This window comes from Balaenoptera acutorostrata, chromosome 15 (assembly GCF_949987535.1).
Source record: "Balaenoptera acutorostrata chromosome 15, mBalAcu1.1, whole genome shotgun sequence".
NCBI lineage: Eukaryota > Metazoa > Chordata > Mammalia > Artiodactyla > Balaenopteridae > Balaenoptera > Balaenoptera acutorostrata.
This window is the reverse complement of record NC_080078.1, coordinates 4,946,070-4,972,037: the sequence shown is the minus strand read 5'-3', so window position 1 is coordinate 4,972,037 and position 25,968 is coordinate 4,946,070. Positions and strand designations below refer to the sequence as shown.

Sequence of the window (25,968 nt, the reverse complement as noted above, 5' to 3'; positions counted from 1 at the left end):
AGGTGATTGAAAACGTGGCCTCAAAACAAAAAATTCACTAGTTACGGTAAGCTCTTTTCGTCTCGGTATGTTCTTCCTGTTGGTTTGTAGAGCCGCTGAGGGGCCCTGAGGAGGGAACTTTGGGCCTCGGCTTCGGGGGTAGCAGGTGGGGAGTCAGTCCTGGGGGGGGGTGGGATTTGGGCCCCTTAAGTCAGAGAGTCGCTCTGCTCCCTCCCTCCCTCGTTGTAAGAAAGTGAGGGCAGGTCAGAAGCTTCAGAATCAAGTCATTTGATAAACATTTGAAAGATGGAGAAGCCATGTCGTCTCGCAGCCCCACCTGAGGGGCCGAGGGGAGCCCTTCCCGTGCCCGCCGCCCGCCCCGCGCACTGAAAGGGCTCGGGCTTGGTTTGATCGGAATGGGTTTTGGGTGCTTTTTTACAGCAAATCAAAACCTGGAGTGTCATTTCCTCCTGGCCTCGTACTCAGTGGCCCCAGGAGGTGGGGTTGGTGTCCTGGGCGTGCTGCACCTGCGGGGTTGCTCTCCGGAGGGAATTTCGTCCAAACGTGTAACTTCTGGTAGTCGGCAAGGGGGGTTTAAGTGAACTGTCTGCAGGAGATTAACTTGCAGTTGATTTAACACGCATTACAGCGTGTCCTCAATGGGAAGACCCGAGCCGCGTTAAGGAATTAGCCTCTTCCTACCTAGAGCAAGGGAATCGCCGGGTTGCGGCGGCTCCGCGGCGGCCGGGCTGGCGGGACCGCGCCCAGCAGAGGGCGCCCTGCCCGCGGGCCTCCGCGCCACCGCCGGCTCCTTCACCGCCCGCGGGGAGACCTGGGGGCGCCTGCTAGCTAAGGGGAGGGCGTGAATGAAGACGAGAAGCCCCCCCCCCCCCCCCGGGGGGCTCACAGGGCGCTGGGCTCCCACTTCCTGCCTCTGGACCAGCTAACGCCCGCTGCCTCTTGTCTTTCAGATTCAACGTGTTCAACAGAAGCCATCCCCAACCCAGCTTAAATTATAAATAGAGAAAATAACTTTGTTCAAATCTGCGTGGTGCTTCTTTTAGTAAATACTGTACAGATTTTACCATGGAGGACTTTTTTTTTTTAGTTTTTACCTTTTCTTAATTACCCTTATTCCAAATGAACACTTTCTACAACTGCTGACCATTGTAAAATAAGACTGTGTATATAAATCACATTGAAAATAACGCCCTGGACTAGAACATCTCAAATGCTGCTTAATCACAGACTCAGGTTGATCACTCGTATTCCATGTAACGCTCCTCCAGGCTGGACGTCCGGTGCAAGACCAACCGGGAAACCATGGAATTAGTAAAAGTACAAACTGACAGCGTGTATATTTAATTTAAAAACTTATTTAAAGATTCACAAGCTCTCAACTCGACTTTTGAGAGCAGTCTGTTTTCTGTAATGTCTGATACTAGAAACTAATTTGCTTCATATTTTAGTTGTATTCAAGATTTGAAGATGTATTTTATAGACAAGTTCTGTTTTTGAACTTTGTGGAACTATTCCAATCAATTTACCAGTTATGATGAGTATTTACATTATGAATGTATAATCCGAACATTATTTGTAAGGCCTACAGTATGTTTTTGTTACATAACAACACTTTTTTATACAGTGTCTCTCGTCTTGACTATGATATTGGAGTCTGACTTGTCAGCTTGGTCCCTTAAAGTTTCTAGTTACAGACAAAAATCATACTGTGATTTTATTTTTAATATGGATATGCTATCAAACTGTGATACACTTATAATTCACTGGTCCTGCATCAGGAGTTGGAGTGGGGAAAGCTGTATTTAATACAGTTTGTATCTGAATAATCTGTATGGTTTATACAGTTTGTGTTGTTCAGAGATGTCTAAAGTTTGATCTTTGTTTTTTTAAAGATTAAAAAAGCACTTGCCCCACTGTAATATACAGCATGTAAAATTTATATAGTATATAAATGGCAGCAAATTAAACCTTTTGTGTCTTATTTTTTACTGCTGTTTTCCCCATTTGCTTACAGACACTTCTCATGGACTTCTTTCTCTTTGCACTTTCCTAAAACCTCTAAAGCTCAAGCCACGGGCTCTCAGTCCCAGACTGAGAGGTGCAGACCCCAAATGGGTGAGGGAGAGTCAGGTGTGGGCTGCTGGACCCGACAGTCTCCCTACTTTAAAGAACCCAGTCACAGGCAATCTTGTTTTAACAGTGCGTTTTTATTTAACCAACACAGTATTTGCAATTTGACAGCCATACAACTCTCCAACTTCACCATCCACTTTACAACAAAATATCAATAGATACAGGGTATTTCTTCATGCAAGTTGGAGTATATACACTGAATAACAAACACTCCAGAAGTCATATTATATATGTACATTATTTACATATTAACTGTATTTACTGTAAATAGAAATGTTTTCTAAGAAAAAAATAAAACAAGAAATCACAATGTGTGGTTTCTGGTCTACAACAGACCTAACTTCTCAGCAAAGCACATCTATGTAGATATGTGCATTTTAACTTGAAAAATATGCATTGCTTTATATGCAGCATTAAATGCTGCTTCATCTATAAATAGCTCTTATTTGGACTCAGTCTGGTACCACATTAAACTGCTCAAAACTGTTCCGTGATCCTGAAGACACTTGCTTGTCTGGGTCCAGGGTGGGCCAACTAAACCCCAGGTGTTAACGGGAGCTGGTGGGGCTGTGGAAGCCGCCGTCTCCCGCCCGGCGACCCCCTTCCCTGCCTCCTGCCCTCCGTCTCTGGAGGAGACAGAGCTGGGACTGATAATTCAAGCACTGAGCACAGACGGGGGGAGCGGGGAGGGGGATGAACGGGGGACCACGCTGAGGTCCAGGCAGCCGGGCCGCGCCCCACAGCCCCGTCAGGTTAACGCTGTCACACAAAACCTGGAGTTACATGATTTCACGTAACACTCCGAGGGCAAGTGACACAGATTCTGAGCACCATGGCCTTCTGCATTATTCCGGGCAAATAGCCATCGGGCAAGGCTCCTTCACAGATGGCCAGAGGAACAGATTTCTTCCAGGTGTGTGTTTCCTTACGCTCACTTCTCCCATCCCCACCCTGAGGCAAACCCGAAAGACAGAAAGCCCTGGGTCCTACCTGGGTCAGACAAAGGAGAGACCGGTTATTCCACACAAAATCCTGATGGAGCCGGCGCCCCAAGCAGCCCGGGTACGGGGCCAGCCCGAGGGGAAGGCGCTGCCGGGTCGTCGTCAGCAGTGTTTGGTCTGGTGGTCTGGGCAGCGTCTCTTTTCACGGAAGACTGGGGCCAGAGTTGCATATATGCCAGTCACGCGTTTCAAGAATGCTGACTTGCCTTTCTCAAAACTAGAGGTTCGAATCTGAGGTATCAGTACAGTAGCAAAGCCTAAAAGCTTGGGAATGAACCAAAAAAATCAGTTTGATGCATGTTGGAGAGTCCTGGGTGCAGACCCCTTTGCAGTCTGGTGTGACTGAGCGCTACGTCAAGGTCAGCTGCACCGAGGCCGAGGGCCCACAGCCGTTCAGTCTCGGCATCAAGGCAGCTCCCAGGAACGGTTCCTTCTGCTCTTTACATCTCCACGTAAGTGCGTACAGCCTGCGGTTGTCATTCTCCGACTCTGCTTTTGCACAGGAGAGGTGATGACCTCTCAAGTGTGCAAACGGAGGGAGTGCTTTCGCGGTTGGGGCAGGGAAAGGAGGTCCTGCAGGGGAGGGACTCTCCACCGGAACAGCCCCTGTGGGCAAGGGGGTCCTATGTATTACATGCGGGGGTCCTGGCGGCGGAAATAAAGCTCCCAATAAAAAGGCAACTGTCACCAGCCCTGAATGTCCCAGCACCCAGCGCCTCTCAGCCGGCCCACCCGTGCACCCTTGGGCCAGTTCTGCGACGTGCTGGGGCCCAGCTCCAGCCTGCCCCTAGCGCACGACTGAGCACCTCTCATTCAGCCACCAGCAACCTGACAACCTCCTGGTCGGCGATCTTCAGCAGTCCCACCACCAGTGCATATTTGGGGTTTTAAACTATTTACAGAAAAGCCTAAGCGCTCCACTTCTTCATCCCCCCCGCCTGCTCTTTTCCCTCCCCATAACGGAAGATCAAATCTCTGAAAACATGGAATAAGGTTATCTCTATCTCCTTATATGTCTACTCATTACGTTAAGAAATCTGGTCAAATTATTCTAAGCATTCGTTTTGCCAACAAGTTTTAAGTAGTGAAGACAGTGGTCACAGCTGGTCTGAACCACGTGTTCAGTTGGACCACAGGACACTGCTGTTTGTGGGCATGATCAGAAATGGTCAAACATGAGCAGTTTCATGTGGTCCAACATATACGCTGTCTATCCTGGGATTCAGAGGTTACAGGATAAATGCCCCAAACCGAAATTTATATTTTAACAATTTGCCTCTTTAGAAAGTATCTGTGGGACCACAAAGTCTGAGCTGAACGGTCCCAGAGGACTGGCCTCCGCCCTACCCCGCCCAGTGCTGGTCGTCAAGGACACATGCGCCTCCCTCCACCAGGAGCTCCCCTGGGCCCCCCCCCCCAGCGGGATGCCCCCCCCAGCCCCCCGGGGGCTGCATATGTGTACACATGTAATTGTTCTCAGTGCACAGTATATTCTTGTGTCCAGAAGTTAAATTTATAGCTGCCATTCTAAAAATACTACTGTTAGAAAGTATCTTTCATTATAATTTGAGAATATAAAAAGGCATATAAAAGCTATAATCCTATATATCTGAGAAAAAAAAACTCAATAAAAAACTGGTAGCTTTTCCTTTCCTGTTATGATACAAAACAGCGGCTTCCAGAACGGCGAACACCGCCACAAAGGAGCACGTGTGACCCCGCGTCTGCCACGCGGATTTTCACGGCTGAACCACCAGGCGCAGCTGCTGAACGAGACTTCGAGAAGGATGCGCTCGGCGCCGGGAGGGCGGCGGAAGGGACGACGTGAGGCCCCTCGAGACCAGCGGGGGCCGCCATCCCTGAGGAGCCGGGCCGGGGGTCCAGGGCGTCGCGGGGAGGCCCCCAGTCACTCTTTGCTGCGGGGTTTGAGTTTACTTTTACCTGCTGCTCAGGCCAGGAAAGCTCTATTTCTTATTGGCAATCCTCCTTTTCCTCGTGGCCAACATGTCATAGAAAGGATCCCTGCTGATACTCGCTCTGGGGGGAAAATGAGAAAGAAACTCGGTTAGGCGGGGAGGGCCGGTCCTCTCCCACGCGGCCCCGCCCCCTCTGCCCCACCCCCCCCATGACCCACCCACACCCCGGGCCCCGCCCCCGGGCCCAGCGCACCGGATGGACTTCATCCACTCCTCCTTCTCCTCGGGGCTGGGCGCCGAGATGCGGTACACCACGTGGTTGCCCTCCACCACCCGGCCGTCCGCCTCCGTCTTACAGGCTTTGATGACCTGCCCTTTGTGGCTCGGGTTATAAAGCTCGAAACAGTTCTGGTGGAGACAGACACGACAGTCACCCGGCGCCGGGGGAAGGGGAGGGAAGGGGAGGGGAGGGGAGGGAGGGAGGGCGGGCGGCGGGGAAGCCAGCTTACGGGTTTCCGCGGGTCTTCCACCTCCCGGATGCTCAGGTTCTCCAGCGGGATGATTCCCCGGGGCTCCTTATCCTGCGGGAGGAGAGCGCTCAGCCAGCCTCCCCCGGCACCCGCGGAGGGTCCCGCGACGCGACCCAGAGGACGGGCAGCCCCGCACTTGCCCTGCACTTACCGTCGTGTATTCAAAGTAATAGAGGCAGTTGTCGGTGAGGATGAACCAGCGCCGCTTCCAGGTCTTCACGCGCCCCCCTAAGAGCAGAGGAACCCCGTGAGTCAGGGCGGCGCGGGCCCTACACAAGTTAGTGCGCTTTTCAGAAATGCCACAGGGGCCGAGCTGGGTTTTAAGTTTCCTTCCTCGTGGAAAATGTTTCACATTCTGCCCCCCCCCCGCCCCGATACCGCCCGACACTCAGCCAAATGCTGGCCGTGCTGTGCTGCCTGGCCCGCTCCGCATGCACCCCGCCCGCCTGCGCGGCACCCAGATGACCCGAGCGCTTCCCAAATCTGCTTCCTGGAAGAGTTAGTCGTGATGAATGGTCTTAATTTCCCCACATGGAAATGACAACAGGATGAAGTCAGCGCGCTGCCGGTCTGTCCAGGACTTAATCCCGTTACGTCAGGGCCATCATCACATTACTGAGGACTTCAGGCCGCCCTGGGATCCATCAAAATCGATTACGCCTTGGCCCAGGGAATTATTAGATTGAATTAATCTCTTAAGATCTGGGACACACACGTGTACACACACACACACACACACACACACAGAGCTCATCTGCACCTACTCTCTTTACACTATGGAAAAGAAAATCATTTTTACCCTCAAATATACAGCAGAAACAAACTGGTTTCCATTTCTAGTTTTTGCTCCTGACACAAAGTTTAAATACAAAAACTGAAAGAGAAAACATGAGCCTGGTGACAGATGCCCACGATCCACGGGCACAAGGTAAGCAGCGGCTCCCCTGACCCACTGCTCCCCAGGGGACATGCAGGCAGGCGAGACCCTCATGGCCAAGGGTCATAAACCCGGTCCCTGCTGTGAGGAGCCTGGGGACACGGGGGGACATGAAGGGACATGAAGGTCACCCTGAGGGCCGAGGCACGAAGGCCTGACGTTTGTGCAGATCTGGGGCGGGGGGAAGAGACACGCGTGAGGACACCCAGCTGCAGAGAGGAAGCCCCGCCTGCAGATTCAGTGCCACTGAGGGTCCTCAGGGACTGAGACCCTCACCCCTGCGTCACTGATGATACGTCTGTCCTCGTGACGGCCGCAGGCAGGCTGGGTATGCGGGGCGGCCATGCGGGGAGGCAGCCTCAGCCATGCCCTGAAGGAAGGTCCCCAGATTCCCCGGCTCCCCATCTCGCTTCCCATCCCCGTCAGAAGCCTTCATCCCCCCCGCAAGGCCTCCATCCCCTTGAGGCGTCCCCCAACCCGTCCGTGTCTCGTCCGTGTCTCTCGGACCCGTGGGCTGGGTTCTCACTCCCCGAACCCTGCGTGCAGGCTCATCTGGGCTTTCTGTTCCCTGGAAGGCCTCTCGGCTCTTCGTACCTGGGTTCCCACCCCACTGCGCCCAAGTTCGGTGGCAAGTCTAGAGGAGCCCAATCCCTGGTCCAGCTCTTGAGACCAGGGGAGCCTCTCGGGCCGGGGGCAGTGGGCATCAAGATGGAGGCGTGTGGTCTGCGTTGACCCCTGAGCCCAGCCCAGCCCCGGGCCCCTGCTCAGGGTGGCTGGTGGTGACACTCTTGGTCTCCGAGCCCCATCAGGTTTTGATGCAGGAGACCGAGCGGCTCCGCTCATGTACGTGTTTGCGGCTGGACTTCAGGACGCGGGACACACACACACCTATAGGAAGGAGCCCGGCAACACCTGACTAGTATAAGCACCCACTTTCTCTCTGTCAACACCCTGCTGCTGGCATGGCTGTTAGCAGACACGCGCTCTCGTGCTCACTGTGCACGCCTCTCCTCCACGCCAGCCCCACTCTGACCGCACTCCTGTCTGCGTTAACACAACGGACTCACTCGCAAAACATAGTGACTACATGGTATTTACCGTACCAGCATTTAAGCGACACCACCAAGCTCTGCTCTGGTGGGGCACCCGGGCCTCCCGAAAAAGCCGTGTCCTCTAACTTCACGATGAGAAACAACCAAGCAAGGTCACACTGTGATCTCCGTTCCTATCCCAGCACGTGCGTGGCCACAATTCTGGCTTCTCTGCCCGAGTGTCCAGGCCATGCAGGGGCCCAGGGCTGCGTGCCCTCACCAAGTACAGGCGCTGCACCCAGGCCCAACCCAACGCGGCCTCCGCATCTGCTTCCTGCACACAGACCGCCTCCTCGGTCCCTCGGGGACTGACACCCAGTGACCCTTCCCAGCAGCTCGGCCAGTGTCAGAACTGTTGGCGGGAGTCTGGAGCGCACACGGGTCACCAGTGTGCTGGGATCCCCCTGGGGACGCTAACAGCCCCGAGAGCAGAGCGGCCTCGGGAGCCGAGGCTCCGGGCTCCAGGTGTGAGCTGCGTCGTCACCGGCTCTGTAGCCTTAACGAGGACACGAGCGCGAGGCCTCGGGAGCAGGGAAGCAGCAGACCCGGGGCGCCAGCCAGCCCTGCGGCTCGTGACGGTGCTCTGTGCACTGACGCTGCGGCCCGCTTATCTGCTCAACCAGGTCACAGGCCTGTTGTCACTCATTTTGTTCAGTCTCTAGAGCCAGCCGCATCCCCACTGGCACTGGGGCACACTAGCTGCCAGGACCGCTTGTGCTGTCACCATCCCGAGGGGGGCACTTGCTGGCAACACAGCAACGGGAAGGGCCCGAGAGCTGTTCTGGGCACCTTCCTCTGCCCTCACCCCAGGACCACAGGCTGGATGGGATCTCAAAGTCTGGTGCCTCTGGAAGGTTACTCAGGTATTCAAGTCCAAGACTACGGTTCTGGGTTTTTAGGCAAAGATCCAGAACTCTTCCAAACCCTGGCATAGCCAGAGAAACGTCAGAGCAAGACCCCAGATCAGAACAGCTGACCGGTGTTGCACACCCCTACGCCCGCCACACTGTCACCAGGCCCATGTTTATCCTCTCTCAGTTAAAGGCACAAAATCACCAGAACTCTGTAGGCCCCGGTGTTTGCAGAGTGCCTGGATGATATGTCAGATCTCTAAGGCTCCAATGTCACAGGAAGGTGGAAATCCCAACCCCAACCAGAGTAAAAACCCCCTACCAAAAAAAAAAAAAAAAAAAAAAAAACCCCTACCAATTCCTAAAATTGCCCAGAAAATAAAAATGCTCTTCTACTTGTTTGTCAGTGGCTATGAAGTCCTTAAAACGCTGCTGGACTCTACACAGGTGGTGCAAACGCGCACCGCCCGGTTAGTGGGCGGCGGGTGACTTGGCCGTCCCGCGCTCGGGCCCGGAGGATGCGGAGGGCTGAGCTTGTTCCCTCCGGGCATCCCCACGCGCCTCCGGTCCCTCACTCCTTACCCGGCCCCGGGCGGGCGTCGTGGCCGCCGCCCCCTGCGAGGAGGAGGTGACCCCAGCACGTCCGAAGCCACAAGGGCCAGATGGATGACAGCCGAGTCAGAGCTTCACACAAACCGACAGAGAGAAAGGAAAGAGCAGCTGGGAAGGGGCAGGAAGCCACTGGGTACGTACCTCCTAACGCAGAACAAGCAGGGACAGCCCGTCACAGAACAGAAAGGTGGGAGCCACAGGCAGAAGGAAAACAACAAGAAGGCACATTTAAACCACTCATCAAAAATCAGCCACACCAAACCAAGCGAGGCGGCAGGCTCCGGGGCGGCGGCGCCTGCCTCCGGTACAGAAACTGCCGTGGGCTTATCTGGACACTAGGGGGGGCAGTTTGCTAGGACGGGCACTGCGTGCGGCCCCGGCAGGATGGCCTCGCTCGGCCGGGCGCGTGGGGTGCTCCGTGGAGCGTTCGTGCCTCCGGTCGGCCGGGGAGGCCCTGGAGGCACCGCGGGGACTGCTGCCGCGGGAGGAGGGGCCTCGGCTCGGTCCCGCCCCCGGCGCCGCTCACCCAGCTTCAGGAGCCAGCCCTCCCGGTCTGGGTTGAAGAACGTGTGCGTCAGGTCGTTGCCATCGTCCTCGGGAATCTTGAACGGCTCGTTCTTGATGCTCTCGTACAGGTTCTGCGAGGAGGGAAGGCGGCGGGCGCGGAAACTCAGGTGGAGGAGGAACGGCCGCCCCCGCGTCGCCCCCCCAGCACGGGGCCCAGGGACCCTGTGAAGACACCGTGAAACAAACGACCTGGCGCCGCTGCCCTGGAGCTGAGCCTGACGCTCCCGAGCACGGAGATCGGGGACGGGGGACGCGGGGGCTCACCCGCAGCAGCTCCTCGGGGAGGTCCCCGCCCTCGTTGATGCCGCGGTTCATGGTGACAAAGCGCTCGGCTGTGGGCTTGTCGCGCACGTTGTGGTTGTGAAGGCTGGTGTTGAGCATGATGATGGCGAAGGACAGCACGTAGCACGTGTCTGGGGGGAGTCAGGGCCGCGGGGCGTCAGCGCTGGCCCAGCGCGCGCCGCCCCTGCGTGTGCCCGGCGCCCGCAGCCCGCGCTCACCCGTGGATTGGAAGACGCCGGGGTTGCACAGGCAGTAGCGAGCCGCGAACGCCTCCATCATGCGGTCGATCTTCTGCGCCTCGCCCGGGAGTCTGAAGCTCCACAGGAACTGCCTGAAGGGGGACGAGAACCAGGGGGGGATGCACGTCTCCACGGCCCGGCTGGGCGGCGCCTCCGCGCCTAGAGGCCCCGGCCGGGGCTGCGGGCGGAGCGCGGGGACCCACGGGACACAGTGGCACGGCCGCTGCCTGTGCTCCGCCACCCACTTGCGGGAGCGAGTCGGGAGCCCCCGCGGCTCTGGGCCAGACACTGACCCAGAGGAACAGAATCCGCGTGGATGCACCCCAGGCTCCCCAAGCCTGCACCTCCCCGTGACACCGTTTTCAAACACCGAATCTAAAACTCCTGAACCACGGCTGTAGGATTGGAACCCGCCAGCGTGTCCTTCAGCTGAGGCCAGGGGCTGAGCCCAGAGGCGCGAGTGTCAGACAGCAACAGGGCTGCCACCTTGGTCCACAGGTGGGGGAACGGCCACGAGGAAACAGGCTCGAGCTGGGGCAGAGCACGGAGGAGAAGGGCCAGACCAGGACCAGCCAAGGCCGTCGGGCACACTGGGTCCAGGGGTGGCCTCCGATGGCAGGAAACCCACACCCTCCCAGGCACACGCTGGGTGTCCACACGGTTGGTGTTCAAGGCCAAATGTGGCATAAAGTGGGCCCGTGCCTGGGCGGCACTGAGATCATGCGTAGAAGTGGGAAAGAGGCACGCCCACAACTGTCAAATATCACACAAAATGAAAAAGCAAAGCAACTATGAATGGAACGCAGGACCAGCGGCCACAAGGAGGCAGGCGTGGCCCGACACCCCCACTTCCCCCTCCCTCCCCCACCTCCCCCTCCCCCCCCCCACCAGGCTGTAGGTCTGCAGAGGCCCTTCGCTTGCCAGTGGGTCACCCGGCACCGCTGGGCCACCCGCCCTCCCTCTGCGCAAGAGCAGGTGATGAAACACTCACCTTAAGGCTTGTACCAGGTTGAGATCGGCAAACTCGTGGAGTTCCACAAAAGCTTGAAGAACTTTAATGTTAAATTCATCCCTAGGAAAGAAAATGTATTTTACAGCCTCACTGCATGTTATTTCAATAATTTTAAATGACACTTCCTAAAGCAAGTTTTCATGGTTTTTAACGTCATATGACTAAAAGATCAGGTATTTTTCACTGTGCGTTTGTTTTCAGGCTGAAAACAAAGGAGACCCAGTAGGATATTAAGCGTTTACTTCACAATCAGTATGAGTTAGGGCAAGACCCCAAATACAAGCCCGATCGATGGCCAACGTTCCAAGTTCCCTGCGCTGAGCTGTAAGGCACCGACCCAGGTGCTTGGTACAGATTCTCAACCTCCAAAACCACCACGAAGCAGGCGCTAATCTCGTTCCCACCTCCCAGGTGGGATTTTGAAGCTCAGAGACAGGAAGCAACTCCTCCAGGGTCATAAGGCAGAAAGCACAGTCCCGGACCCAGAGAGGAAGGTTTGGAAGAGAAGTCATGCCTTACATTAATAACTAGCTTTTAAAAACTAAACTTAGCGTGAGAATACAGTAAAACAGGTAAAGTTTTATGACAAAAAACCTGAAATGACGTAACGGCGACAGCTCAATACACTGGCATTTTAACTCCAAGCCGCTCCCACAGGCCCTGGTCTGGAGGAGCCTAAGGACGCCCCGGCCAGCAAAACGCCAGGGTAGCACCCAACCCAGGCTGCAAAGGGCTGGCTTACAGGTGTGGGCCACTGACCATGGGGACACCTGTAACTCGCCCTCCCGGGGCCTCACCTGACGATGCTCACCTCCACAGGTGCAGGCCCATGACCTGCCAACAGCAAGGAAACGCTGCAGCTCAGCACCCGTGACTGCGACACCACCCACCCGAGGGCTGAGGATGGAACCCAAGGCGGGAAGGGCCCCGGCACAGAGTATGTGCTGCAACTTCACCCCCTCCTTTCTCTTTGAGATGAGCTGGTGGCAGGTGTGGGGCTCCAAGCCCTGGGTGTGCAGAAGCGGGTGCGGACAGGACCCTCCCGGGAAGCAGCGAGCGCTCAGCCCGTTGCAAAGACTGGCTATTGGGTCCTGGTTTGTCCAACACTGCATCCGTCAGCTGGTGTCCTGCTGAAAAGGCCGCGTGGCATCGTAAAGGGCACGCTCGGGGTGGGTGGGTGTGTGTACACGTGCGTGTGTGTGCGCAAGCGTGCTGAGCACCGGGGGAGCGGCAGGCAGGCTGGGGTACAGATTTGTGCAGCAGGGACAGGCCTGTGACCCAGCACAGCGGTCTGTTCTGAAGTCCGCGTTCAAGGCAAGACAGCGCACAGCAGGGTCCCGGAGCGCAGGGAGCCCCGCCGTGAGGCCGCCACCTCCACCCGGAGGGGAGGAGCGGGGGGTCCGGGCTCACAGGTGTTCAGTGCTCAGCTTGCAGCCAGTGTGAAGCCCCCCAAGGCAGGGGGGTTCCACCCATCGCCCGCTGGAGGGCTGTGTCGGGGGCCTCAGTCCTGAGAATTCAATTCTACCCCCGCGCCAGTCCTCCAGGGACTGCCCGCAGGCCAGACCGCTCTCCAGAGCTCTCCACCTGAACGTCCACCAGGCCTCGCAAGCTCCGAGGCCCCGAGGCCCCGCCTCCCGGGCTGCTCGGCCCACGGCCTGGAGCCTCTCACCGCCGCATCACCCCTGCCAGAACTCCCCCCCCACCCCCGGCTCTCCCTGGACCTCAGACCCAGAGTCTAGCACCTCCCACCTCCTGAGCGGCCACCGGCCTGGCCAGAGCCACCCCCTCCGCTCCCGCCTCCGCGCTGCCGTTCACTCCGCGCGGGGACCATCTGCTCCTGCCCCTCCTCCGCCGGGAGCCTCCCACGCCCCCCACTTCCCATCACCCGGAGCACATCCGCCCCCTCCCCGCATCCTCACACAGATGCCACCGCCCCAGTCAGACGCCCTGACCAGCCCGTCACACTGCTACCCACTCCCCCAGCTCTTCCGCGGTCCCTTTGCCCTGGTCACCTTCTGACAGACCATGTTTTCTTATTTAGTTTGCTTGTTATGTACTGTCTGTATTACTGCAGCCAATGCAGTTCCACAGCGGAGGTACCAACACCACCCAAGTGCCTAGAACAGTGCCCGGCACGGAGCCAGGACTTTTTTTTTTTTTTTTTTTTTTTTTTGGCTGCGTTGGGTCTTCGTTGCTGCGCGCGGCCTTTCTCTAGTTGCAGCGAATGGGTGCTACTCTTCATTGCAGTGGCTTCTCTTGTGGCAGAGCACGAGCTCTAGGCACGTGGGCTTCAGTAGTTGCAGCAGGCGGGCTTCAGTAGTTGTGGCTCACAGGCTCTAGAGCGCAGGCTCAGTAGTTGTGGCACACGGGCTTAGTTGCTCTGCAGCATGTGGGATCTTCCCAGACCAGGGCTTGAACCCATGTCCCCTGCACTGGCAGGCAGATTCTTAACCACTGCGCCACCAAGGAAGTCCCCATATTTTTGGACTAAAAATCTGCAGGCACTGCCAGACCGCACTTTATACTAACGTCATAGTTAATTTAATCTCCGTAGTCGCACAGCTGCCAGAGGACGCCAGGGAGTCACAGACTCTGGCCCTCCTAGCACGTTGTCCTGTGCTAGGTGCCTGTTAGACTCGGTGCCTGAACTCCTAGGAGACCCTTCCATTTTTTTAAAAAACAGCTTTGTCGAAGCATAATTCACAATCCATATAGTTTACCCATTTCAAGTGTATAATTCAACGGTTTTTAGCATATTTAGTATATCACAGATCTGTGCAACCATCACCACAAGCAATTCTGGAACATTTTCATTCCCCCCAAAAGAACGCCCACACCTTAACCATCACCTCCCAATGCTCACAGCCCCCCAGCGCCAGGCAACCACTCTGTGTTCTGTCTCTATAAATCCGCCAGTTCTGAGCATTTCATATAAAATGGAATAATACAATATCGTGGCCTTTTGTGACTGACTTCTTTTCCTCCTATCATAATGTTTTTAATGTTTTAAATCCATGTTGTAGCATGTACCAATACGTCCTTTCTTCTTAATGCCAAATAACATTCCATTGTATGGAGAGACCACATTTTCTTTATCTACTCGTCAGTTGCTGGACGTCTGAGTTGTTTCCACTTTGGGGCTGTAACGTGGCTGTGAACATCGGTGGACAAGTTTTTGTGCGTACAAGTTTTCTTTTCCCCCTTGGGTTTGTAACTAGAGTAGAATTACTGGATCACATGGTAAGTTTACCATTTTGAAGAACTGCCAACTACTTTCCAAACTGGCTGCACTATTTTTTACATAGCGGTGTATGAGGGTTCCAGTTTCTCCACATCCTCACCAACATTCATCATCTTCTTTAATTACAGCCATCCTAGTGGATATGAAGTGCTATCTCACTGTGGTTTTGAGCTGCATTTCCCTGATGACTAATGACGTTGAGCATCTCATCATACGCTTATTGGCCTTATCATATGCCTATGTATATATCCTCTTTGGATGAATGTCTATTCAGATCCTTGGCCCATTTTATAATTGTCTTTTTATTATTGAGTTGTAAGAATTCTTTTTATATACTAGATACCAGTCTTTTTCACATTTATATATGACCTGCAAATATTTTCTATTCTCTGGGTTGTCTTCTCCCTTTCTTGAGGACGTCCTTTGAAGCACAGATGTTTTGAAATTTGATGATTCTACTTTTTTCTTTTGCTGTCATATCTAAGAAACCCTTGCCTAATCCAAGGTCACAGAGATTTATCCCTGTTTTCTTCTCAGTGTTTTATAAAGTTTTAGTGCTTATACTTAGTCTCTGACCCACTTTAATTTCTGTATATGGTGAGTGACCCAGTGACACTCTTTTGCAGGTGACTGTCCAGCAGTCCCCACACCACTTGCTGAAAGGACCATTCGTTCCCCCGCTGAACTGTGTTGGCCCCTCAGTTGATGTATATATGAGGGTTTATTTCTGGATTCTTTATTCCATGGTCTTTTCTTCTACTCTTATGCCAATACCACACTGTCTTGATTAGTGTAGCTTTAGTCTGTTTTGTAATTGGGAAGTGTAAGTTCTCCAACTTTGTTCTTTTTTTTCCAAGACAGTTGTGGCTATTCTGGGTCCCTTGAATTTCTACATGAATTATGGGATGAGCTTGTCAACTTCTACAAAGAAGTTATTAGCTCAGATTTTGCTAGGGAGTATGTTAAATTTGTTTTGTTTTTAACTAAAAAATTTTTTTTAGTTAATTATTTTTTCGCTACGTTGGGTCTTTGTTGCTGCACACGGGCTTTCTCTAGTTGCAGCGAGCAGAGGCCACTCCTTGTTGCAGTGCACGGGCTTCTCATTGCGGAGGCTTCTCTTGTTGTGGAGCAGGGGCTCTAGGCGCGCGGGCTTCAGTAGTTGGGGCACACGGGCTCAGTAGTTGTGGCTCACGGGCTCTGGAGCACAGGCTCAGTAGTTGTGGTGCACATGCTTAGTTGCTCCGTGGCATGTGGGATCTTCCTGGACCAGGGCTCAAACCTGTGTCCCCTGCATTGGCAGGCGGATTCCCAACCACTGCGCCACCAGAGAAGTTCTGTGTTAAATTTGTTTATCAATGTGGAAGGTACTGCCATTTTTGCGATATTAAGTCTTCTAATCCATGAACATGGATGTCTTTCCACTTATTTGGATCTTTTTTTTAATAATATGTTACAGTTTTCAGAGCAAAAATATCATTCATTAAAATTTATTCCTAAGTGTCTTATTCTTTTTAATGCTACTGTAAATGGAGCTGTTTTCTTATAATATCCTTTTCAGCATTTTCATTGCTACTGTATAGACATATGAGTGAAACTGTATATTGATCTGATATCTTGCAACATTACTGAAATTATTAGTTCTAATAGTTTGTTAGTGATTCCCCAGGATTTTCTATATGCCAGATTATGTCATCTGCAAATAGAAACGGTTTTAATTCTTCCTTTACAAATTACATGCCTTTAATTTCATTTTCCTGCCTAACTGCCTTGGCTCGAACTGCCAGTACCAAGTTGAATGGAAGCGCTGAGAACAGTCTTGATCTTAAGGGGAAAGCATGAAGTTGTGGGTTTTTCACAGGTGCCCTCTATAATGTTGAGGAAGTTCCCTTCTTTTCCTAGTTTGAGTGTTTTTATTATGAAGCAGTAAATGTTGTCAAATGCTCTTCCTAAATCTACTGGGATGATTGTGTGGGTTTTGCTCTTTATTCTACTGATACGGCATCTATTGATAACTGATCTGCGTATGTTGAACTAACCTGGCATTCGTAAGATAATGAATACAGTTGACCCTGGAACAACGTGGGGGTTAGGGGCACCGACTCTCCACTCAGTTGAAAATGTGTGTAAACTTACACAGCCCTCTACATACGGGGTTCCTCCATCTTCACGGTTCTGCATCCGCAGATTCAACCAACCGTGGATCACGTAGTTCTGTAGTATTTACTACTGAAAAAAAAATCCACATACAAGTCAACCTGCACAGTTCAAACCCGTGTTGTTCAAGGGTTCTGGTGCATAATCCTTCTTCGATATTGCTGGATTTGATTTGCTAGTATTTAGCTGAGGATTTTTGTCCTACAGTCATAAATGATATTGGTCTGTAGACTTCTTTTACTGTGATGTCTTTGATGTTGGTATCAGGTAGCACTGGCCTCACAGAGTGAGCTGGGAAGTGTTCTGCTTTTCACTTCTGATCAAGTATTTTTAATGAAAAGCTCGAAACAGAAACCACGCTGGTTGAGCGACTGCCGGCCTTCTGTTTAAAAACACTGCCGTCTGCTCCTTGCCCAAGTCTATTCTGACACGTTCAGGGGATGTGCTGCCTGAGGCCTCCTGCCCTGCCCTCTGCTAAGCAGAGCCAGTGGACTTTTAAGTGGAGCAGGTCGAGAAAGTAAGCCTGACTGGCCGCTCTCCATTTAAAAAATAACAACCTTCCACCTTTACTCATGCCCCCAACTAACAGGGGAAAGGCGACAGCTGAGAGACCCGGGTATTTCTGTGCAAAACAAACGAAGACGCTTTCCGAGGCAAGGAGCGAGAGGCAGTGGCATTCTTGGTTCCGTCCTGGTTTCCTGGATGGGCAGAGGATTCCAGAGGAGCGCCGACCCCGCCCAGCCCCAGGACACCCACCCCTCTCTGCTCACAAGGGCCCAGGGGAGGATGCGGCTGCCTGGACTCGCTCGGCCTCGGGGAGCACAGCCACCCCCAGAGCCCACGTGACAGGCCCTGACGCAAGGGTCGGCCCGGGTGGGCAGGCTGCCCCCTGCCCTTGAACTCACCTTTCACCCAGGTAGTCCCCGATCACGGTCTTATTCAGGCCTTCCCCTTTATACAAGAACTGGGCCACGTCCTCCGGGGAGCACTGCAGCAGGTCGTTCTCTATTAGAAACTGAATTCCCTGAATAGGAGCGTAAAAAGGAAGCACCAGTTAGGAGGGTCACCAGACTCGTACTTCAAAGACAAATACATTTAGTGTCATGACCTTACTGGTTCGGACACGGCAAAACTAATACAAGAGCATGATGGGATTCTCACATCACCATAACACATCTTACCCATCAGAGAAAAGCACTTCCACGCCTCCTGGCAAATGAACAGGCTAAGAGACAAACAAGTTACTGAACAAACCGTTCTAAGTGTTATTAGAGATTGTAAAGGCAGAAGGAACAATGACACCGAATTTCCCCAGCTCAGGAAAAGGATCTGTGCTGTGTGCGAGAGGAACACATCGTACATGGTTGACCAACCCAACACCCATCCCAAGCCCCCCCTTCCCAGACTCCCCTGCAACCAGAAATGACCTTGTGAACAGATCTGGTCAAACAGACAGAGATGAAGTCTGTGAGGAGGACCCAGGAAAGCTGCTCCTTTCCTGATAAAAGGGGACCTTGACAGCTCCTTCCTCCTCCTTCCTGCCCTGAATGCAGGTGTGATGGCAGGAGCCCTTGCAGCCGGTATACAGGGCAAGGCTGGGAAGAACACAGGACCCCAGTCCTGCCACCTGGGAGCCACTCGACGCCCTGCGGCCACCTCTGCCGTGAGAAGACAGCCCGCTGCATAAGCTGTCTTCACGGATGTGCTGCCACCTGTGGCTGAACAGGTAACCAGTCACCATGCCACTGAGCTCACAGCAGTCAAAGCCACACCCATGGAAGGACCTACAGAGACCAGCCCAACAGTCTCTATGAACGGCTGCAGAGGGGCTGCTGGGCCCAAACTATCGGTTCTCTGTCTCACGGGAAGCCCTAATAATAGCAAAAACTTACCTCAGGCAGAGCTTCTGAGCTGGTTTCAAAATACATGTTGGAAAGCTTGTAAGGGAAGAGGGAATTCTGCCCAGAAGCTGTTCCTACAAATGCAGCTAACAGCCTAAAGGCCCAAGACCAGGGATCCCTCATGCCCCATGAATCCATCTGAAGAGTCTATTTTTTAAACACATGAATGTCCACAGCAGCCTCATTCAGAATTTCTAAAAACTGGAAACAACCCAACAGTGGGTCAGTAAGAGAACCGACAAGTACCTTGTAGCACATTCACATCATGGAAGACTATAGCACGAGGTGGAATAAACAATAGCACAGATGAATCTACAGACGTGACATGGATAAAAGGACTCAGCATATTCTAATTCCACCTACGTAAATTTTTAAAAAGGCAACACTCATCTATGCTGATAGCGCAGAATTCATTCCCTAGGAGGAGACGCCAGGAAGGCGCCCTGTAATCTTCCACAGCTGCGTCTTGTTCGGGGTTGTGGTTACGTGAGTATTTAAATTTGTTAAAATTCTTCAAGCTGTACATTTAAAATTTGTGCACCATGTTATTCTTCAAAAAAAAAAAAAAAGTTTACCAAAAAAAACCCAGTAAGTCTGACAATCTTAAATTAACTGCCCTATATTTCTGGTGGGAGCTTAAGTGGGTACAGCCACCTGGGTATCACCTTCCGAATCTGAAGACACACACGCACTGGAGCGAAGCATTCCGAGCCTAGGTGTGCAACTGTCCTCACCCAAATTCCGGAAAACAAGGCCTTGGACAAGGGCGGTGCTGGCGCTACTTCCTCAGGGGACACGATGCCACGCCCAGGTGCCCGTGGAGCAAGGCGAGGGGAGACTGCAGGGCTGGGGATGCCCTCAGGGCTCTGTGAGGGAGGGGAGCTCTGTGGGGCTGGGCAGAGGTTCCGAGTCTGACCTAAAAGCCCTGCCACGAGGCCAGAGGCAGAGCTGCCCCCAGCTGCCTCGCTGGAGCCCTTGGGGTCCTTGTCGTGAGGACTCACGGGCTGGCTGTGGGTGGAGACAGGAGACTCTGCCGCTCCCAAAACCGTAGGGGCAGGGGACAGGGCCTCCTAGGAGGCCGAGGTCGGGGACAAAGGGACCAGCAGCAGCAGGGGGGATGGAGGCTCACATCGGGGTGACAGTTCTGGCCTGGTCTTTCGTGACCACTTCGGCTGTGATACCAGGGAGGGTGGTGGCCCAGCGGCCAGCCTCCCTTCTGCGGTTGCTACTTGGCCGTGCGTCCTCAGCGGGGCCGAGGCTGCAAGAGGGTCTTGCGTCCTTCCGACCCTGCTCTCTCCCCACCCTGCCAGCTGTCTGCAGTCACCCGACCGGCAATCTCTGCGGCCAAGGGGCCCCGGCCACCCCGTCAGCCTATGCCCCCCAGAACTGAACGGGCTGCGGATGAGGCTTTCCTGGATTCTTCCAGGTGCACACGACCTGCTCTAAAACCCGACGCTCCCCAATCGCTCGGAAACTTCTCCGAGAGGAAGTGCTATCTAACCACCTCCCAGGATCTGGGAAGGCAGACAGGCTCAGCACAAGGGGATCCCTTCTGCGCTTAAACGTCACATAAGGCAGGCAGAGGAGGCCCCGAGGGAAGCCTGAGCTCCCTGTGCAAGAGACGGAGGCCCTCCCTGGTCATGGAAAACACGGAGCCGCTGGCATGAGCCCAGGCCACAGGCAGAGAGAGCAGCTGCGAGGGAGAAAGGGGCTGGCTGCACCCGGGAGGGGACGAGGAGACAGAGCAGAGGAAGAGGGCTGCTCTCGGCCCGAGGACACGCACCCCTGTGCAGAGAGGAGGAGACGTCACACTCCGGGAGGGACGCAGCCCCGGGCGAGGATGCTGGCAGCCCCGGGAGCTGCGGGAGAGGCTGCGGCAGGGGCTCCCTTGGAGCCTCCGGAAGGAACGGGCCCCACCCACACCTGGATCTCGGGCTTCCGGGCTCCCGAACTGCGAGAGAATGAATTTCTGTTGATTGAAGCCACCAAGTTTGTGGCAGTTTGTTACGGCAGCCCTAGAAAACGAATACATTAGGTAAACACTAATAATTCAGAAGTCCTATTTTATTGCTATTTTTAGTGGTGACTCTTAATTTTAACAAATTTTTAAACTTATATTCATCTACCAACATCCAGAAAACCTTAGCCAGCTTTTAATTTCCTTCCTTTCCTTCTTGCTACTTAACATATTGAGATAATCTGGGACTTAACTTTTAAAAGTATTCTTACAACAATCACTATGTAGACTTAACTGTAAATTCTTCTGGTCTCTCTGCTCTTCTGTTTTTCAATCCCACATCTTGCCCTTGGGCTCCCCTCTGGATTAGAGATGTACTACTCCAACTACTCCATTTCTGGTGCTCAGAGAAGGTCTTAGTGGTTAATTTAAATCACTTTTCCCCAGACTTTGGAAAACATGATTTCCCTGTTGCCCCTGATTCAGTGCTGCTGCTGACGAGCTTGCTGTGATTTGTGTTTCTTCTTAGAGAATCTGGTCTTTCCTTCCTGGAAATTTCGTACACTTCTCTTAATCCACAGGTTTCCTGATATTTTACTCAATATATCTATGCATATAGGTCTTTAAGAAATGCATCCAGCTTGGCATCTGGTGAGCCCTTTGAATTTGAGGATTTGATCTTAATCTAGTTCTGAAATATTCCAATATTTTTTTGAAATATTTCCTCCACTTGTTTCTTTTTTTTTAAAAAAAAAAGGGTTTTTAATTTATTTTTTTTTTACTATTATTTTAAAAATTTATTTATTTAGCTGCCTTGGGTCTTCGTTGCTGCGCGCGGGCTTTCTCTAGTTGCGGCGAGCGGGGGCTACTCTTGGTTGCGGTGTACGGTCTTCTCGTTGCGGTGGCTTCTCTTGTTGCGGAGCATGGGCTCTAGGCACGCACGCCTCAGCAGTTGTGGCACACGGGCTCAGTAGTTGTGGCTCGCAGGCTCAGTAGTTGTGTCTCAGGGGCTCTAGAGCTCAGGCTCAGTAGTTGTGGCTCACGGGCTTAGCTGCTCCGCGGCATGTGGGACCTTCCCAGACCAGGCCTTGAACCCATGTCCCCTGCACTGGCAGGCGGATTCTTAACCACTGCACCACCAGGGAAGTCCCCACTCCATTTTCTTTTCTCTCCTTTGGGGACTTCTATTAAGCAACCTTTGAGCTGCCGCGGCTGTCATCCACGTCCCCTTGTAGTTCCGCGCACAGCTACGGCGAGAATCACCCAACTCCACCTTCGGCTCACGAATCAACCTGCAGCCGGGTCCTCTGTGGGTTCCAGCCCAGCCCTTAGGTTTTTACCTGACGCTGTTTTCACTTCCAAGGATCTTTCCCCCAACTCCCCATTTCTGTATCATGGATAAGCAACGTCCTATCACGTCTCCTTGACGAGGTTTATATAAAATACAAACATATGTATGCGAATACCCTACTTCTAATGTTTCCTTCTGTTGTTTCTACGAGGTCTGCTTCCTCCAGAGCCGCTTCAGTTCTGTTGGTTGAGTCCACGTCTCTTTCGTGGTGTCCGTTTCCTCCCACTTAGCTGGTTCCCGGTTGGCTGTCCAGATTCGCACGGAGGACGCTCTGGGAGCTGGACCGCAGTCTGTTTCCCGCTTTCGTGGCGGCTGCCTCCAGGGATCTGGCAGAGGGGCGCGTTACGCAGGCGGGGTGGGGGTGAGGGCTCGGCAGCTGGTCTCCGTCAGTGGGTGTTTCCCCCTTAGTGATGGCAGCCCCCAAAGATGTAGCCCCCTTCTCACGGACGAAGCGCCCCCCTGGCTTCTCCCACCTGGGGGCGCACTCCGCTGCTCGACCCGAGGGGAAGGGTCTCGATGCCCGCCCCCGCGATGGCCCGACACCCACACCTGCCTCTGAGCAGGCGGAAGCCCTGAAGCTGCTGCCCTTCCCACAGCCTCCTCTCCCTTACTTGTGCTCTGGGCAATTCTCCTTGTGTCTTTCAGGGATTCCTCAATTTCTAGGCCACCGAGTCTACTCCTGCTTACTGCACATTTATGTATTATGTTTTTAAAGGCACTTCTAGGACGTTGGGAATAAAAGGGAGAGGCTGCCGAGTGTTTTCAGCTTCCTTGATCTCATCAACCGCCTCTCTTCTGTATTTATAAAGCCAAGTGCTACTCCTGGGTATCCACGTACCCGAACAAGCCAAAGCTCCTTGCTCAGTGTGTTATCGCTCTGGGACTTAAATCTTCCTCCTGGCCTGAAAGAACGAATTCACTCTGACAAGAGCCTCGTGTTTCACAACGTCACATGGTTTAATAGGGGCCTGGGCCACGGGGGAGATGCAAGTTTGAATTGTGAGATCATCCAGTGCTGTTACAGACTGGATGTGTGTGTCCCCTGAAAATTCCTATGTTGAAGTCCTAATCCCCAATATGATGGTATTAGGAGGTGGGCCCTTTGGGAGGTGATCTGAGTTCGATGAGGTCATTTGGGCAGAGCCCTGGTCTGATGGGATCAGTGTCCTTATAAGCAGAGATGCCAGAGAGCCTGCCCCCTCTCTGCCATGTGAGGACACAGCAACTGGACAGCCGTCTGCAAGCCAGGGAGAGGGTCCTCACCAGAACCTCACCATGATCTAGGACGTCCAGCCTCCAGAACTGTGAGAAAAATTATTCTGTGGCTTAAGGCACCCAGTGTACGGTATTTTGTTATGGAGGCTGGCGTTGACTACAAGTGCTGAAACCAAGTCTACAAAACCAGAGAAATTTAATAATTATTCCCAGAAAAAGCAAACATGCAGACTCAATGTGTCAAGTGCTTTTATCGCACAACATAATTACAAGTAAGTTGTCAAATGGAACCAAGAATTAATATTTCAAAAAGTCTTTTAGGTGAACAGTAACACAAAACGAAGCCTGTGGTGCAATTCGCCGCAGCCCAGGCACAGCAGATGAAACACCCATGTGCGAGACGGGTCAGCAGACACCACAGGGCTGGCCAGGGGCCCGGGCCACCTAGGCTGGGCTCAAGGCCACCTACGAACCAACCCCAGAGTCTGCCAGAGCCCAGGAAGCACCACAGTCACAGGCATGAGTCTCAGAGTCGGGTTCTGTGCTCCCTAGCTGCTCCCCAACTGTGACACAGGAATTAAGACGGAACCAACCTCAGGAGGTCGTTGTAGGGACTGAAGTCTACCAGGCCACGTGCTTCCTTAGCACAGCTCCCGACAGAGTTACTTCTCAGTAAACGTTAGCCATTATTACTGTAAATCTGACGCACAGTGTATGTAAAATAAGACAACAGGCAAGACCCTGATGGTGAGGACTTCAGGCACCACTCAAAGCAAGTACTTATTTGTCTGTTTCGAGAGAAGATCTGAGTCTCTCCATGAACTGAATGGTGTGCTACCCTGCGCTGCACTTGAAAATTTAAGGCCCAGTTTTTAAAACTTCTGCTTGTTAGACCGTCTCTCTCCTGAGATGCTTCCAATGCTTATTACATCTGCTGATAATTCTACTCTATAAACTAAAAAAAAAAAAAAGACTGTTACTAATCCCAAATATCAAATCATTACCAAATTCACAATTTGAATTGTTCTCACCGACAATCTGGAGTTGATTTATACCCTGTAAGCAGAGAATTAGGAAGCAACAGGAAAACTGCCACAGTGGCCAGAGTACCCGAGTTAAACAGAGACCCTCTTGTGCTGCAGCCCTGCTAATATCTTGACAAAACCCAAATTTGCAAACCTTGAATAGGGAAAAGTGGTACGTATATCTTTAAATAACATCTGCAACTGTGCTTGCACCTACAGATGTAAGTTTACAGATCTGAGACCTTGCGCAGTGTAATTCCAGCCATCAGCAAACATTTGCCAAATGAACAAATAATTAAGTAATTAGTACAGAGATGCCAGGAAAAACAAGGAAGATGTTAGAAGTGAACACCAATTAAAGACCAGTGAGGGGACTTCCCTGGTGGCGCAGTGGATAAGACTCCACACTCCCAATGCAGGGGGCCTGATCGAACCAGGGTTCGATCCCTGGTCAGGGAACTAGATCCCACATGCATGCCGCAACTAAGAGTTCGCATGCCACAACTAAGGAGCCCACCTGCCGCAACTAAGATCTGGTGCAACCAAACAAACAACAACAAAAAAAGACCAGTGAGGAAAGAAGTCACAGGCAGGGAGGGCCTGAGGCCACCTCTCTGTGGACACGTCTCTACTCTCCTCTCCTAGACCATGAACCTTAGCAGCTGATCAGGTCCACTCTTCTCAAAACCAAAACGATGTTACAACTGAGCCATGTGTTACACAAAGTTTTATAGGTTCAGCTAGTAGGTCCTTTAGCTCAAATCTCAAAAACAAGATGCTACATGTTGCAGGTTTCATTTCTTGGGGGGTGCTTTCCTAGAAAATCCAACTTGAGGAAAGACCAAGATATTGGCTTAAATCTGGAGTCGCTTGGTCTTTCAGACAGATGTCTTCTTTTTACGGTAAATGAAAGGAAGAAAGCCCTCTCCCTTGAACCTTTTAACCCCCTAGACCATAACATCTACCATCTCTGCCCCGACGGGCCACGCGACTCCCTGGCCTGGGGCTCCTGAGGGCCAGCAAAAAGCTCGGCCTGGGGGAACCAAGGGGCCCGACTGAGCGTTGGGCAGCTCCTGGGAGGCCAGCCCCAAGTCGGAACTTCCCAAAGAAAGGCCTTCTGGTCCAGGGACTTCTGCTGCCCCCGCTCATCAGCGGCCCCCTTTGCGGTAAAACTGAACATCAACTCAGTGTCTTTATGAGGTATACGCCCACCCTTGTCCAAGAGGGAGCATGTCTTTAAAATCGATCAATCCATCAGTCTCTCACAGGCCAGAAAACTGAAGATGTCCTCTTACCTTTTTGGGATCCATGTTGAATTTCTTCCTTCCCATGGCTATCTGCTTGTTCCTCTGAGTAGTTTTGCTGTGCGTTTGAACAAATTAAGAAGTCGTTACTGGACGTCTGCACAAAGCACCGGGAGCTCACGTCCCCTCCCGACAGGACAACTCGGGGAAGGAAAGGGCACAGGCCCCCAGGCGCCCCTGCCCAGGTGGAAGCAGCATAGGTACGGCCACTGCAGCTCTTTTCTCTCGCAGTTGCTAACCTGTTCAGCAAGAGCAGAGCTCCTTGCTACACAGAAAGGTCACGTCTGGGCAGGGTGTTCTGAGGGGCCTGCGTGGCTTCCTCAGCTACAAGGCCTGACGGTGAACTGGACCCCATGGGGAGGGAAGATGAGGGGGCGGAGGAGGAGGACCAGGCCCCCACAGGCTCCCCACCGCCCAGCCCCAAAGCGTCACGAGCTCGGCTGGAGGGCGACCCGCAGGTGCAGCTACAGCTGCTCACCTCTCCTCCACGGACGTGAGGTTGTCGATCTCTGTCATCACTTCCGCGATTTCATATTTCAGCCTCTGTCGAGAGAGAGAGAGAGAGAGAGAGAGAAAGAAAGAAAGAAAGAAAGAAAGAAAGAAAGAAAGAAAGCAAGCATTGTGGGGGTGAGAGAGGGGGTCTCCACCT

At 52.9% G+C, this 25,968-nt stretch overlaps 2 protein-coding genes across 2 annotated transcripts in view; one reads left to right on the top strand and one right to left on the bottom strand.

The window, feature by feature from the left end:
- The window catches only part of USP42 (ubiquitin specific peptidase 42), a 42,590-nt gene extending 40,640 nt beyond the window's left edge, over positions 1 to 1,950 (top strand). Inside the window, exons 17-18 of the mRNA XM_057529639.1 lie at positions 3 to 46; positions 951 to 1,950. Coding sequence (XP_057385622.1) covers positions 3 to 10 — 8 coding nt within the window. The 3' untranslated portion in view covers positions 11 to 46; positions 951 to 1,950. The remainder of the gene's footprint in view (positions 1 to 2; positions 47 to 950) is intronic.
- Positions 1,951 to 2,188: 238 nt separating this feature from the next.
- The window catches only part of CYTH3 (cytohesin 3), a 92,324-nt gene continuing 68,544 nt past the window's right edge, over positions 2,189 to 25,968 (bottom strand). Inside the window, exons 3-13 of the mRNA XM_057529113.1 lie at positions 25,798 to 25,862; positions 25,311 to 25,377; positions 17,472 to 17,590; positions 11,151 to 11,231; positions 10,139 to 10,251; positions 9,903 to 10,051; positions 9,598 to 9,709; positions 5,732 to 5,808; positions 5,560 to 5,631; positions 5,304 to 5,458; positions 2,189 to 5,171 (exon numbers count right to left, since the gene is read on the bottom strand). Of these exons, the coding sequence (XP_057385096.1) occupies positions 5,099 to 5,171; positions 5,304 to 5,458; positions 5,560 to 5,631; positions 5,732 to 5,808; positions 9,598 to 9,709; positions 9,903 to 10,051; positions 10,139 to 10,251; positions 11,151 to 11,231; positions 17,472 to 17,590; positions 25,311 to 25,377; positions 25,798 to 25,862 (1,083 nt within the window). The 3' untranslated portion in view covers positions 2,189 to 5,098. The remainder of the gene's footprint in view (positions 5,172 to 5,303; positions 5,459 to 5,559; positions 5,632 to 5,731; positions 5,809 to 9,597; positions 9,710 to 9,902; positions 10,052 to 10,138; positions 10,252 to 11,150; positions 11,232 to 17,471; positions 17,591 to 25,310; positions 25,378 to 25,797; positions 25,863 to 25,968) is intronic.